General features: G+C 40.3%; 1 protein-coding gene across 2 annotated transcripts in view; it reads left to right on the top strand.

Moving 5' to 3' along the window:
• ZNF475 (zinc finger protein 475) overlaps positions 1-16,031 on the top strand; it is a 71,905-nt gene that overhangs the window by 38,037 nt on the left and 17,837 nt on the right. The window contains exons 1-2 of one of the 2 annotated variants that reach the window (XM_007449038.1): positions 5,095-5,155; positions 13,524-13,540. The exons of the other annotated variant lie outside the window; for it this stretch is intronic. Of the exons in view, the coding sequence (XP_007449100.1) occupies positions 5,109-5,155; positions 13,524-13,540 (64 nt within the window). The 5' untranslated portion in view covers positions 5,095-5,108. Of the gene's footprint in view, positions 1-5,094; positions 5,156-13,523; positions 13,541-16,031 lie in introns of those variants that run through there. 2 annotated transcript variants of the gene reach the window in all.

Here is a 16,031-nt window from a genome sequence, read left to right as displayed (position 1 = left end):
TGGTCAGAATTCTCATGCTTGTTGCTGTAACACATACTTTGTGCTCCCAAGAGTGGAGCCAGCAGGCTGAGCATAGCTTGTTCTCACTCAGTCACGACTGCTGAGAGAGGCTGGCCTGGGCCCCTGGCTTCACAAGAGGACACCCCTGACTCACTCAGTCATCTGGAGGGGAGAATGTCAGGAGGAGAGGCCAGTGAGGGCTGTCGGTGACTTGCACTTTGAGATCAGAGTAAAGGGAGTCCTTTGGAACAGGGGCATCTAGAGGACACGGCTCTGTCAGAGTATGACCAACTCTGCTCCCGACCTGAAAAGGTGCGTGTCAGTGAGAAACTGGCACCCACTGCCGTCAGATGTGTGCTGGCCCTTTTGGGGACCACACAGGCTTTAGTGGAGGGCATAGAAATATCATCCAACATAGGGTCCCTTTAGCTGCCAGATTTGGAGCAAGCTTGGGTTCATTAAAATGGAGAAAACTCCTAGTCTTCTGAGAGGCATAAGATCTCTTGAACCAACAGACTTTATCCCTTCCCTTGAAAAGACATTTGCCACTGCATTGTGCTTTCAGCAGAATGGGTAGTGTAGTTTTCTCCTTTGGTTGCATTTTGACCCTATCTATTGCTGTTTTTCTATCTTTGTATCATTTAAGATTTAGATAGTGCAGTGAACCATTCATTTCCATAAAGATCACTGCCTTGTGCATTATTAGATTTCAGAATTTCATCTGCCTGTGGCAGCCAGCTTTTGGCTGACTGTGAGACACATGCATTGTGTTTTTCAATTCAGATGTTTTCTTCCTCTCTTCTCATGTCAATCAGAACAATTTCCCTCTAGAATCCTTGATCTGACTTCAGATTAGAATCAGCGATCTTGCCCAATGTTCTCAGGGGGCTCAATCTTGTAGTGAACTCAGGTGAGAAAAATATTTTCAGAATCATGATCACAGAACTTGGAAACAACTCATTGCAGTTGGGCAACAGTGACTGTTTCGCTGGCAGAGTGGATTACCCTCCACTCGGAATGTTCCTCCTACATAGATTGGCTCAGTTCTCTGATGACACAGATGCTCCTGTTACCCGTCAATCAAATCTAAACAAACAAACGCCACTAACATGATCCTCCTCCAAGTCGTCGATGGGCATTCTGTGCCAGCTCTGCTTTGCCCTCTCACCACTGAATGGGCTTGAATTGTTCCGTTGCTTCTCATCCAAAACGTAGGGCTGAATTCACTCTCTCTGACTCACAGTGAAGTTGTGAAGGATCCAAAGCAGCATGTAAGAGGAATAAAACCCTTGATGCGGATTTTTATTTAAAAGGACCTAGAGTCTGTCATACAGAGTGAAGTAAGTCAGAAAGAGAAAAACAAATACCGTATGCTAACCCATATATATGGAATCTAAAATAAATAAATAAATGGTTCTGAAGAACCTAGGGGCAGGACAGGAATAAAGACGCAGATGTAGAGAATGGACTTGAGGACACGGGGAGGGGGTAAGGGTAAGCTGGGACGAAGTGAGAGTGGCATGGACATATATACACTCCCAAATGTAAAATAGATAGCTAGTGGGAAGCAGCCGCATAGCACAGGGAGATCAGCTCTGTGCTTTGTGACCACCTAGAGGGGTGGGATAGGGAGGGTGGGAGGGAGACCCGAGAGGGAGGAGATATGGGGACATATGTATACATATAGCGATTCACTGTTATACAGCAGAAACTAACACACCATTGTAAAGCAATTATACTCCAATAAAGATGTTTAAAAATAAAAAAATAAATAAAAGGTGTGACGGCCTGGGATGTTGCTCTCCCATTATATTGGTGTCAGAGCAACATCAAACTCCCCTTTCTGCCTCTAAAAGAAGGAAAGCCTGAACAAGCAATATCCAATTTAGCAAGGTTTTAAAAGTAGTGTTAATTCCAGGTGAAATTTGAATCATAATATGGAAAACTATAGATTATCATTTTAAATTTTAATATTACATTTATTTAATGCAACCCTTTGATGTCTGTTTTAGCAAGCAATGGTCTAAGTAATGCTAGAAGTATACAAGAACAGAGGTCACTATTGTCACTTATTTTAATATGAGTGAATAGATTTTAATATTTGCATTTAATATTTGGGAAAAATTTCCCTTTTCTATAAGCTGATAGTATTTCATTCTTTGACTTAAGGCCTTTCTGGCTAATTGGAACACAGATTGACAGAGTTAATTAAATATAACTACAACCTAAAATGAAGCATTTGTTTAATTACCTTTTATTAGTTACATAATGCTTAGGGTTAGTTTCTTAGTATTTTTCTGGTAACATGTGAAACACTGTTTATAAAAACCCTATACGATATTACAAAATAGGCATTATTTTTCTTTAGGGACTGTCTTTTTTTTTTTTTTTAATAAAAGGTTGTCTCTCTGAATGTAGTTTTAAGCTACCTTTGGCATCCTTGATGCTCAGGCTTGAACTAAAATCCCATCAGACACATCTCTAGCATCAGGTGCTGCCATCTGGTGTTTTCTTTTAATGTAATGTTTTCTACACTCAAAAATATTATTGCCTTTCTCTTTGTGTTACCTTCATATTTGAGAACGTGCCCTTATAATACAAACTCAAATTATTTAGGGCTACAGTTATATATTTGGTTTAATATCATCAGTGCTGTTCCATAGCTAAATATCTCATTTTCTAAAGGCAAACCTCTCAGTGGGAAGGTCACAGTCAGAAAGGATGGATGTTCTCACATTGTCAAATGTTGTGTGTGTGTGTGTGTGTGTGTGTGTGTGTGTGTGTGTCTATTAGGTAAAAAGTATTTGGAGTTTATTAGGAGGAATGGAATAAAGGGAAGTAACTTTTATTAAATATCTTTATGATAAGTACTTCATATACATGTTCTCATTTTAATCCTCATAATATTACCATATGACAGATATTACTTCCCTACTTTCCAGGTGGGGAAACTGAGATTAAGCAAGTAGCCCAAAGTCACACAGTGGGCTCGGTAATGGTGTCAGAGCCAGATCTGTCTAATTCCAAAGAACGGTACCTTTTAATGTCACTAAAGAGAGAGGCATATGTGTGGTACAAAAAGGGTATGCCTATGCTGCCAGGCTTATAAGTGTTAATTAAGCAGGACAAAGAGGACAGAAGTTTGTTCATTCAATAAATATTTATTGTTAGGCATTGGACTAAGTACTAAATATAGAGTCATAAAAAAGGTAGACACAGTCCTTGATCTCCTGGAGTTTTTAGTCTTATGGAGGAAATGATAGGAAATAAATAAAAATAAATATAAACATTCAAATTGTAATGTGAGTGTCTAATGGTGGGAGGTGGACATTTAGGTTCTTGGTTAGAGACAACCTCGTGACATTTCAGCTGAGACATGAAAGGTACGAAAGCATTAGCCAATAGTCAGGATGTGAGGGGATGGGAACGACAGGAGGAGGAGATATGCTGGCTAAAGGTAGCACGTATGAAGGCCTTGAGGTAAGAGAGATCTTAAAATGGAACTAAAAAGTCCACATGTGGCCAGAGTGTGATGAAGGGAGGGGACAGGCACACAAGATAAAGCTGTGGAAACAGCACAGTTTTTGCCAGCTGCCCAGTGGACATAGGGACATCAGTTATTTGGCTATTGCAGGAATCCAGGTGAAAGCAGATGAGAGCTTGGCCTAGGGTGTTGGTAGCAGAGATGGAGATGAGGTATAATTGGCAGAACCTGGTAATAGGTGGGATGTGGAGGAGTAAGGAAGTGGGTCAAGGATGACTAAGATTTCTAGCTTGAGCAACTGCACTGCTTGTGTCACTTTCTAAAATGGGAAAAACTTGAGAAACGGGTAGGCTCTTGGGGATAAAGACCAATTGTTTCATTCTGGACATAGCAAATTCAAAATGCTTTTGAGATATCTAAGTAGGTCAGTCAGGCTGAATATATAGGTCTGGATCTCCAAAGAGGAATTGGGCTGGGGTATACATTTGTGCATTGTTAATATATATTTAAAGTCATCAGAATAAGTATAAGGCTAGAAAAATCAACCCAGGGCTGAGCCCTGAAACATTGCAGTATTTAGGGGTTAGAGGAGAAGGAGCTGGAGAATAAGTGACTGGAAACACTGGAGAAACGACTTGAGAGCATGGTGCCCTGAAAGTTGTGACAGGAGAAAATGTGAAGAATAAGGGTGTGGACAACAGTACGCAATGCACAGAGGTAGGATGAAGCATGGAGTAGGATGAAGACCAAAAAATCTATTTGATTTGGCAATGTGGATTTAGTTTGACACACTTGGAGAGAACACATTCAGAGTTGTGACGGGGGTTGCAGACTGTATGGATGATAAAGAAAGGATGTGTTTTGAGAAGTTTGGCTTAGAGACTAGAAGAGAAATAATGGGTAGGCTAGAAATAGAGATCTTAGCTTAAGAGAGGTTCCCTTAGAAGATGGGAACTTGTAGACTACATTTGAATATTCTGGATATTGATCCAGTAGAGAGCAGGAGAGGTGATAAGAGCAAATGTAAAACCTGGAGGAGAAATGGGCACTAAGGTGGGATCCCAGCCTGTGCAAAGGGAGAGGATTAACAAGAGGGGACATTTCTCCATTTCAGGAGGAGTTTGAATGCAGGTGGAGGTAAGATTGTAGGTTGTTAGTGGGAAGATGAAGGAGCTACAGTCTGTTAGCTTAGATTTTATATTTTCTCAGTGAAATACCAGGTAAGCTTATCAGGCCTATCAGATGAGAAAGAGAGACATATAAAGAGAGAGAGAAAAGTGAATCTTAAGGGTCTACTTAGTCCTTTGTCTCTTCATGCCTTCAGTTAAACTGAGTTTCTGAAATAAAGACAGGCTCCTAGAACTGTTTGCCTCTTTAATTCCCAAACACAAGCATGACTTGGAACTCTTTGGAGGTGGTAGATAAAAAGTTCAGTGTGATCCTTCTGCGGATTCTTATCCTTTTAGCCAGCTTCAGTGGCCCTAGTTCACCTCATCATGCTCATCAGTGCTGATGTCATAAAAACCAGGCTCGACCTCACAAACCAGCCCCTGATGATGCTGCCATCTGGGCCACTAATATCCAGCTCCATGTGCCATTTCTTCATCTTTCCTTGGTGCCAACCATGCCTGAATATCAGGGCAACATTCTAGGATCCCACGGCTCTCAGGTGTACCAAGCGCAGCTTTAAGGTAACAAGAGCATTCCCTCCTGCCCTGTTGGCTTCAGAAACCAACCCAAAGGAATCTGTGTGTATGTAGCGTGTGTGAAATATGTGTTGAGGGTGAGAGAGAGTTACACATCCGATGTGAGAGCAACAGCGTCACCGATGAAATTGATATATATTACTTCCTAATATAAAAATTTGAAGAATAATATCTGTACAAATTACACTCTAACATATTCATTTTTAAAAATCAGCCTCAAATTATAATTATATGTATGTCCTACATATCCATAATGAGAGAGACCATAATAGATATAGCTACTTCTCTCAGAGTCCAAAGATGAAAGCAAAAATAGGTTGTCCTTGCATTGGTACTCCAATATGTGGATTTCTGCTTCTCTGAAAAGAAAAATACTGATGGTAACCTCTGTGATAAGAGAGGATCACATATTATAAATTCAGGTATTATTCAAGCCTAAAATGAACAGAACTACAACATGTTGTACCCTCAGATAATTTTTCTAGCTTAAATGATTTCATGTGTCTTCCTAAGCCTGCTTCTCCATGTCACCCCATCTCGCTCCTTCCAGCCCCAAACACACAAACATCCACATTTTCTAGTGATAGATGCTTAGGAAATCTTTATGTAATGACTGAATGGATATACAGAGTTCTTAGAAACCTAAATTCCAAGGTCAGCAATTAAAATCTCTCCCAAAATTCTTAGACCTCCACCAACGGCAGTGCAACACAACCTTGAAAAAGTTCCTCTTGAAATGGAGGTGATTGTCCTATGAACAGACTCTCACTGCTAGATGTGAGGACAAGTTCAGCTTTATGAATAGGTGGAAATTGAGAGAATTTGACTTAGGACTCACCTCTTGCTTTCCCTTTATATTATGTAATTCATCTCCTCCTTACATCCATTGTCTCTTTCACATATTTACCTCTGTGAGGCTGTCTTATAGGGCGAGAGATGTCCTACAAATTGAAGAAGGGTCTAATAAATGGAGGAAATCAATAAATTTCCAATAATCCTGCTCCAAGTTGGTGCTCCAGGCACCAACTCTGATGCCGTAATGATGTCATTAAAAGTCCCCAAGCAGCTCTCACATCCAGGCTACCTTTGTTTAAGCAGAAAAGGTAAAAATATAAAGATATCACTGGTCCCAACCTAAAGCTTCAGGAAATCAGAGGCAGAGGGTAGAGAGACAGAGAGGAAAGGGAGAGATTGGGACCAAAAACTCTGATAAGAAAAGAAAAGGAAAAGACAACAACCAAAGAACAAAACTATCTCCTAAGGTTAGAATCCTTTCTGTCCTATATCCAAGATGATATCTTTCTTCTTTTCATTGGAAAACTTCTTTCCTGGGCCTTCCCCCAGAGCTGGGGGCCCTTTAGAATACAAGTTGTAGACAAACCAGTCATGGGAAATAACCCATTTTCCAAGTTCCAGGTCAGATAGTGCCTATGCTTTACTCTTTTTCTCTCTAACTATAGCAGCTGGAAAAAACTGCCACAATTTTTAGGTTTTTCCTTTCTTGTCCCCATTGCTTCATTTTACCCTGTGACCCGGAGCCATCTGACCATGAAGGTCAGGCCTGGTGCCAAACTGAGGATCACAGGAACCAGACACCAGGGACACATCCATTTTCTTCAAGGAAAGTCATTCTTACAAGGATTTGCCAAGAGGTTGAATCAATATCTCAAACACCTCACTTTCTAACCAATATCCTTCCAAGGGATCAGAAAAGAACGCTTCTATCTCAAATGTGAAAAGAAAAAAGAAAAAGAAAAACCTTCAGCTAAGAAACTGTATTCCTTTCATAAACAGAAACTAATTTGGAATTCGTTCTTTGACTTAGATTTTTCAGCCTTTGTATGTCAGGACAAGGAAGTAAATAGCTAAAATGCCAAACATATATTCAAAATACCAATAGTTTGTTTTAAAAAATCAGGAACATGAAAATACTTTAATGTTAACAGCATTTCCAAATGAATGACCGAGTCTTTCTTATTGTTAAAAGGAGCAAAACAAAACTCCAAATCACAAATAGCAGACTCTCTAATAGTTGGCCAATAGACAGGCTGGATTGGAAAATTCCTTTACGTGGCATCCAGTGATTTCCAAAAACAATTTAATTTCAAACAATGATCCTTCCAGATGTGACATTTGGGTAGGATTGTTTGAAAACACCAGAAATGTGAAATACCAGTGGTTTTGAGACAATCAAACTCTGCGATTGTTGAGGTTTGAGACTGAACTACACAGTTACTCCTATATATTAGAATGCTATTAGTACTTTGCCTGCGTGTGTAGGACATGCCTGGGGGAATGGAAACTTAATTATACACTTTCAGTCTCAGTCAAGTTTGTTGAAATTGTGTTTTAAATGGCCACAGGCAAAACTCTGACTTTGGGAATGGTTTTGGGTGACCTGGATCTCCTTTCCCTTTCAGCACCTTCTGCATCTTCCCCGCTCCTACCAACCCCCATCTTTTGATACTGTTGGAAGGGGGTCGGGAAAATCTGATAAAATTCTTCATGGAAAAATCTCTCTCATAGGACTATTTGCATTTTGAAAGAGGATCTGGGGAGAAAGGATTTTAATCCAAAGGAATGAACTTTTTGAGGTAGTCGAGAGAGCAGAAGTAGGAATTTTACAGGTTTCTCTCAAATCCCATGCAACGGCTGACTGTGGACACATAAGGCAGAGCATGATACTCTGCTGACGGACGACATTACGCCCCATGTTTCTAGAAGCCGCTGAAATCAAACAGACCTGGAATCAGTTGACAGATGAACAACAAAATCACATATCTCTGAACAAATTATTTCCCTCAGCCTCAGTTTGGCAGGCAAGAGCTTAAATGTGAGAATACCTGCAAAAGACCTGGGATCGTGTCTGACAAACTGCCACCTGTCATCTCCTCCGTGCTCCCTTCACAGTGGCGGTGCAGTGACAGGCAGTCTGAAGATCCACTGTCTGGGTGAAAAGCAACTTCACCATTTACTAACAGCTCTGTACCTCAGTTTCCTGGTTTTTAAAATGGGGGTATTACATTTTATCCAGAGGATTATTATGAGAAGTATTGAGATAAAGCATGTTAAGTGCTTAGTACAGGGCCTGGCACATAGAAAGTTCCTCGTAATTGTTAACTGCTACTTGGTCAGACATTTTCAATATTGGAATACGCACATGGATTTCTAAAAGAGGTTTTACTCTTTTTTCCGCAAGTACAGGGAAGAAAAACTTTCCCTCATATATCCCCATCTAACCTTACTGCATTCTGCGACATGCCTTGTGCACTTACCACAGACATTTCAATTATTTGGCCTAATAGAAGAGATCAAGAGTGTGGAAAATCTAAAACAGCAGCTATGGCCCAAATTCTTTATGTTTAATTTTGTCATGAAGAAAGAGGAACACTATTGATGGAATGATACCCATTCAAAAGCTGCACAGTCGCATAACAATTCCCTCAGACCCTGGCAGGATTGGCCCCGTTTTTTGACAACCTGGGATCCAGCTAGAAGTGAGGGAAGCAAAAAATCCTCTAGCAAGTAAATGACTTAAGGATTATGCACAGATACTGTGTGGAAGTGCTGTTGGACCCTCCTCCCTTCATGGAGGGTTTTCTTTTGCCTAAGGATAGGTTTCCAGCCTCCTGTCAAGTTCAAAGTGCCTAAGTGCTTATACTCAAAGGGAGCAGGTAATTTTCAGTGTGACAATTGCTAATGTACCACTGCACATTTGTTTTCTAAAATACCTCCCCTACTTTTTAAATTCCAGAGCCAGAGATTCAGTCCTTTGACTCAAAGCACTGACTCCATAGGAAATCCCAGCTAAAATGCAAAGATCCCCTAGCTAGGTAGCAAACCATGTCTAGCTATTGGCATATTAATACAGATTAACCATAAGTTTTGCTCATTTCTTAAAAATGAGTTGTAAGGCAAATACCTTTTATTGGGGAGATAAGTGGGGAGAGGGAGTGAAAGAACAGCTGCTCTAAGTCACAAGCTCATATGCTTTCAGGGTTTGGGCAGCTGCATGTAGGGCCATAGGGAATGTGGTATGCTGGAGAGTAAGTCCCACCTAAGGATATTCACACTGGAAACTTTTAAGAACTTTGTGCCAGTCAAATAAAACATGGGAGTCCATTGGCTGAAATGGTGGCGAGTCCATCAGTTTACAATCTGAGATCCAGAGTGTAAAACAGAGGGGACATAGTTCCATGGGGTAGCCTGGGTGAGATGCTGTAAAGAGCACAGCCTGGGTCATGAAGGACCCATGAGGGGACCCACATAGTTGTGTAGTAGTTGAGTACAGGGTGGCACACATGCTTCGTGCCGGGGCAAAGGGCAGCTCACCCTAGCTGCCAAACACCATTTGGATCATGTGTGGGAGACTCCAGAATAATGAGGCGATTCTTGTGAGTCAGATATCTGGGAGCCAAAGCTTCTAAGAATTTTACAAGGCCACAAAAAGTCCAGGACCCTAGAGAGGTTTCCTATCTGGAGAGTAGTCTTCAGAACTAATCAGTCTGACTGAGTTCAAGCATATCAATGGGCAGAGAAGTCAAGAATGCTTACTCCACTCAGCAAGCCCCTTTCTCCCCCTGCCCCTGTTTCTTGACTAATTAATTTCAAGGGGAATGGGCTCTGTGCACACCAGATAGGGTTCTGTCAACTAGACTTATTGCCTCAGCCAGAGAGCTTAGGAAAAAATAAAAAATATTCCCAAATAAAGGTGATGAATTTACATACGATCATTCCCACAGTTAAGGCCAATTCCCAGTTCTGTCCCTAGCATAGTGCCTTGCACATTGCCTGTAATCAGAACATTCTTCTGAGCAACAGCATCTGGGCTACACTTGAACCACCTCCTGAGAGACAGCCCTTTCCTCCAAACGTATTTCCATTTAGTGCCATTCTCATCTGCCGAATCAGTCTCAGCTGTGTTTTCAGCAGATGTCTCCGGTTTCTTTCCACTCACAGTGCAACTTCAGTGTCAATATTTAGAATCCAAGTGCTTTATTGGCTTTCACGAAGTTGAAAAATCTCTGATTCAACTCAGATATTTACAGACTGGCCCCTTACCAGTCATACTCCATCTGAGAAACAAAGTACACATCAACCTACAGGGCCAATTCTAGGCCATGTCCTGAGACAGGGCAAGGATTGTCCTGTGTATTCTTTTCCACAGCCACCATATTTAAATTTTGTTATCTTGTGACTTGTGTCATTTCAGATGATAGATCACAACCAGATGGTTTGAAAATGTGTTAAGGTGGGGCATCTTTTTCTAATTTACTCAAAGTGGTGGTGCAGGCCACGGGGACAGTTTCCCTTTCAAGACATTTTCACACCTCTGGGTTCTGTGATTTCTCTTTGACTCTTAGGTTAATGAATGTCCCCAAATGAACACAGGGCATGTGGCTGTTTTGTTACAGGGATGTTATGGTGCAACCTAAAAGGAAGAAAAAGGACCATTAAACTTTCAGCAGTGTTTGTTTGTTTCTAAGTAACGTGTGAAGCATGTTACCTGGGGGAAAGAGCGAGGCATTTTATTTACATAAATAATTTGGTAATAAAAAAGACATCTTTTACATTTTGATATAGCTGCTTTGGCCCAGCCCCACTAAAACAGCCTCTTCGAAAAGAACAGGCCAACTGCTTCAATGACAGCAAATAAATCCAGGTAACTATGGCCTTACAATGTGCAAATGTGCGAGGCTTCCTTGGTTCCCTGGTAGCAGGGAGGTAATTGTACGTGTGACCTTTTAGAGGCAAAGCTCTCAGCTCTCTTTCTTCCTGAGGGGATTGAGTCTGGAAATGATCATTGGAGGCTGAAAGGAGGGCGAAGGCAAAGCCAGGGAAAATGTAGTGGAATGACTAGTGCGATACAAAGGGAGCCTTACAGTACCCCTGAGATTAACTGAGGAAAACTACTAACTTAACTTACTTGTCTTTTGTGCACACGTACTCATGCTCGTGCATGTGCGCGCGCACACACACACACACACACACACACACACACACACACACTCATATACTAAAGGACCTTGAACTTTCTCTTACTAGAAGATGAGAAACTGGTGTTAGTTATGTTTCAAATGCCAGATACCATACACATGGGCACAGAGGGCTAGCCCTGCTTTTAATCTATCCATCCCTGGTGCAGGGGCTCAGGCCCTGACATTCTAAAACTGTATTTTCTGGATGAAATTGTATGTGAATGGAACTGTTACCCACTGCACTTACTCTGGCAAAAATGTTAATGTCCTGGAAAAGAAACTCAATAAAACACTTTATAATTTTCTCTAGTTCTTTTTTTTTTTTTAATTTTCCTCCCATGGTATTTTCTTTTTTCTTTTTTTAATTTATTTATTTTTTGCGGTATGCGGGACTCTCACTGTTGTGGCCTCTCCCGTTGCGGAGCACAGGCTCCAGACGCGCAGGCTCCGCGGCCATGGCTCACAGGCCCAGCCGCCCCGCGGCATGTGGGATCCTCCCGGACCAGGGCACGAACCTGTGTCCCCTGCATCGGCAGGCGGACTCTCAACCACTGCGCCACCAGGGAAGCCCTCTTTTTTCTTTTTTCAACTGGAGAATTTCTTGGGCGACAAATTAAAGGGTTTAGAATTTAGATTACTTAAAAATATTCTCCAGTTTCTGGCAAAAGTAACCCTAAAACACATTATTTGATTTTGGAATTTCATCTGACTTTGTGTATTGCTGACTTTGAACTGACTGCATTGCATGAGCAGGGAGATGCAAAAATACTCCACTAAACTAGGTCTGCATGAGTGGTGTTTAATCAGCTTCACTGAGGAATGATATACAAACAATAAACTCCATCCATTAAACACATGCAATACAATGAGTTTTGAAAGTTTTATATACCTGTCACCACCATAACCCCTGATTTGATTTTTAGCCATTACAGCTTAGTTTGGATGTTATATAAATGAAATCAGGCAGAAATGTATTCTTTTATGTCTGACTTCTTTCAGCATAATGATTCTGAGTTTCATCCATGTTGGTGTGGGTAGCAGTAGTTATTTCTTATTGCCGAGTAATAGTCCATTGAATGGTGGAATTACACTTTGTTTATCTATTCATGGATGTTTCCAGTTGCATTAGAGTTTTTATTATCACTTAGGAGTGTTGTCTACTTCAGTGCAGACAGAACCAGTTTACATTTCTTCAATATGGAAGAATCAAGGTGTTTTAATATATGAAAAGTATAAATTGCCTCATCTGGCCCATTCCTTGATCTGATTCTGTCTCAAAGATCCTCATCTTTGAACTCAGGTCTCAACACAGTCAAGACAGTTTCCACTACTGTTTTTCATTGCCCAGTCTCTGCCTGACTCCCAAATAATACAATGCCTTCACATGGCCAAGGCAGCCCTCTTGGTGTAGGAAATAATTTTAGTAATGTCTGTCAAATCCCTCCCCAGCTACTGAAGCATGGCTACCTTCTAATGACAGGAGGATGGAGTCTGGGGTCAGGACCAAGGTGGGAAGCCAGGGAGACCCTTAGAAAAGGTGCTGATCTTGACTGCATTCTTGAGGTCTGATACTCATGTTTTAGTCCTGTATTGAATAGCCCGATTCCTGCTTTCACACTTCCTCTGGTCAGTTATTCCACTATGGACTTTAAAGCTTTCATATTAACATACTACAGTACTGTTAAGCAGTATTTGAATAGGTCATGTTGTTGGGCAATTTGTTTGAGGGAGTTCTGCCCACATCAGTACAATTCTACCCATTCAACAAACCCATTTCAATTATTACCCTCTTCACTGGTTTCTGGTCAAGACTCTTCCCTTTCTTCCTACTTCAGGCTCCTATAGCACTCTGTCTCTGTATCATGACACATAAATTTTGCCTTCTAATTTAGTTTACATGCTTGTCTCCATTACTAAGGAAAGCTAAGGATTGGGGTTCCCCATAACCTCCAGCAGGGTGAAGGTGTATACTCAATTTAAATGCTTGTTGTTGGAAGGAACAGATGAATAAATCCATGGAGACAATAAAATACAGGACTGTGGCCTCTACCTTGGGGAATAATGTTGAGTTTGACGTGGCTAGCAGACCTGTTTCATGGGGCTTAGGCTGGGCCTGAATGAAACCAGTCTGAAGTGTTTGGACTTTATTCTGTAGTCATAGAGAACCACAGAAATTCCTGATATCATATCAGACCAGCCAGGGCTTCCCTGGTGGCGCAATGGTTGAGAATCCGCCTGCCGATGCAGGGGACGCGGGTTCGTGCCCCGGACCGGGAAGATCCCACATGCCGCGGAGCGGCTGGGCCCGTGAGCCATGGCCGCTGAGCCTGCGCATCCGGAGCCTGTGCTCCGCAGCGGGAGAGGCCACAACAGTGAGAAGCCCACATACCACAAAAAGAAAAAAAAAAAAAATCAGACCAGCCAAGTTTGTACAAAACTTAGTCAAGTGCACAGGGTGAGGAAGCAGTTGGGAGGCTGAATATTATACGATGATTTGTCAGTCCAGCCACAGTGGGTGACACAGGACCCAAGGGGATGGTTCAGTCCATCCATCTCCCAAATCATCTTTTTGGCTGTCACTTTTCAACCTAAGATGGCTCATACCCTACAATCCCATCTAGTTATTTGTGAATTCACTTTTTGGTGAATGCAGCCAAGCTAGGGAAACAAGCTTGAATAAAATGAAAATATTAGGAAGAGCTATACTTAGATCATCTTATGGTGGAAACAGACTCGTGCTAAATCCTGTCCTCAGATTATTTTTCCAGGCCTTTGTTACTGCTTTTTAAAGTAATAGAGCTGAATTCTAGGACTTCAGTTGAGTTACATCGTGCAAGCATTTAACTAATGTATTTTCAACTATAAACCATTGACAGAATAAAATAGTATTGGAATAATGTAATTTAAGATATTGTATTCATTCTTAATGTTATTTTAATTCCAGTTACTAATTGGTTGCATTACTAAACTGTATTATATACAATACCTTGAATATCATCTTTTATCAGTTATTTAAGGAATTTTCAGAAAGTAATTGGGGGTCCACTTGATTTTTCCTTTTAGGACTGAGTTTATTACCTAATCTCTGCTTAAGTTTTGACTCGGGAGTTGACATTCTTTTTTATTACTTTATTATTCTTATAAAAATGACACAAGTTCATTATAAAAGTTCAAGCTGTCATAAAAGTATAAAATTAGCATAACAGTTACCCCAGCTTAGTTTGACCTTAGTGAGTATCATTCCAGACATCTATGTAAATAACATATAAATAAATAAACATGCAGGTTTTCATAGAAATGAGATCATCACATTCAAGTTATTATTGATAGAGGTAATATATTTAATTTTACTTGAATTCAACAAAAAGAAACCAAAGTGAAACTGATGATATTGCTGAACTTCAGAAAAATATTTCTTCACTAAAAGAATGTTAGTTTTTAAAGGACCCACTAATTCTAAAAAACAAAGATACGTTATTAAAGAATATGAAAAAAATTTTAACTCCATGTTTCAATTTTATACTGCTTTAATTGACTGCCATGAAAGGTGGAGAATTTAGTACCATTAACATCCTTGTACCTACCTCTCCTTCTGTGGCCAATTTTTGTAAGTAAGGTATTTTTATTTGTCAAGGTGTGTTGCTTTTCTATTTTCTTCCCTAACCATAATTTCTAGTCATTTTACCTTAGTTCTGTGTTTAAATGGATTCATTGCCATCCTTATAAATCTATATTTCTCCATATGGATTATAGCTTCAATATTTCTGAGCTTTTTTTTGTTTGCTGTTTTTGTTTCATCTCTTGATTGCTTATATTTTATGGATTGATGTTTTTCAAAAGTGTGTAATTTATTGACAAAATGGGGACATTTTAGAGAGTAAAAGAAGGGACTATTAATACTTAGTCAAGACAACAGGTACATTAGGGACTGTTTTACACAAAGCAGAACTTAAGATTTTCCTAAAGCCAGAGGTGGTATATTTCATAAGTTCTTGCAGGCTTCAGTTCAGTACTTTTAGTGGCATTTAAATGGTGCCAAATGGCTCCTTACACAAAGGAGCATCTATTTGAAAGAAAAGGTTTGGCTCTGACTAAAGGCCCAACATCTCACTTCCTGGGGTTAATGGGTGGGTTTTAGGGAGTCCCCCAATCATTCCAAATCATATCCACAGTTCTCTGTACATGTGCATTTTTCTGAGGAGATGGCCATTGCAACCATTAGATTTTCAAAGGGGCTTATGGCTCCATACATATTACTAATTGATATTTCACAACATAGCTCCCAAAAGCTACATCACTGGAGCATGTTCTCCTAAAAATAATATCACACAATTATAATTTCACACTATTATTACTTAGTATTTATTGTGGGATTACTATAAGAAATGACCAAATGTACTAGCCATAACTTCCACTTTAGTTTTTAATGTCTCTTTCATTAAGGTTCATGCAATAGTATTCAATGTTAGGAATATCGTTTCCTTCTGACCAATTACTATACTTCCTTCTATAAGCTCTGTTACCTATTGAGTTGTGTGGTTCACTATTGTTTTCTTTCTGCCTGAGCAATCAGGGAGGTCATCAAAAGCTATGTGAAGCTATTTGAAATAGGTATCCTAGTCTAGGTTTTCTGGAACTATGCATTCCTCTTCAAGCAACATCTCTCTTAAGGCTCTCCAGTAAACCACCCTCTTTCCTTGGTCCTTATTCTTTTCCCTTTGATTCAATGGTGATATTACAAATTGTAAAAAAGAATGGATGCATGACAGGTCATTTACACTGGTTAGGAGAAAAGTTGTTAAATGTCCACTTCCCTTTGCATTGCACAGTCCTGGCCTAGAAGATTGAAAATGAGGCATTCCT

The sequence above is a fragment of the Lipotes vexillifer genome, unplaced genomic scaffold (assembly GCF_000442215.2).
Source record: "Lipotes vexillifer unplaced genomic scaffold, Lipotes_vexillifer_v1.1 scaffold1124, whole genome shotgun sequence".
NCBI lineage: Eukaryota > Metazoa > Chordata > Mammalia > Artiodactyla > Lipotidae > Lipotes > Lipotes vexillifer.
The sequence above is the reverse complement of the archived record's forward strand: the minus strand, read 5'-3'. Positions and strand labels throughout refer to the sequence as shown.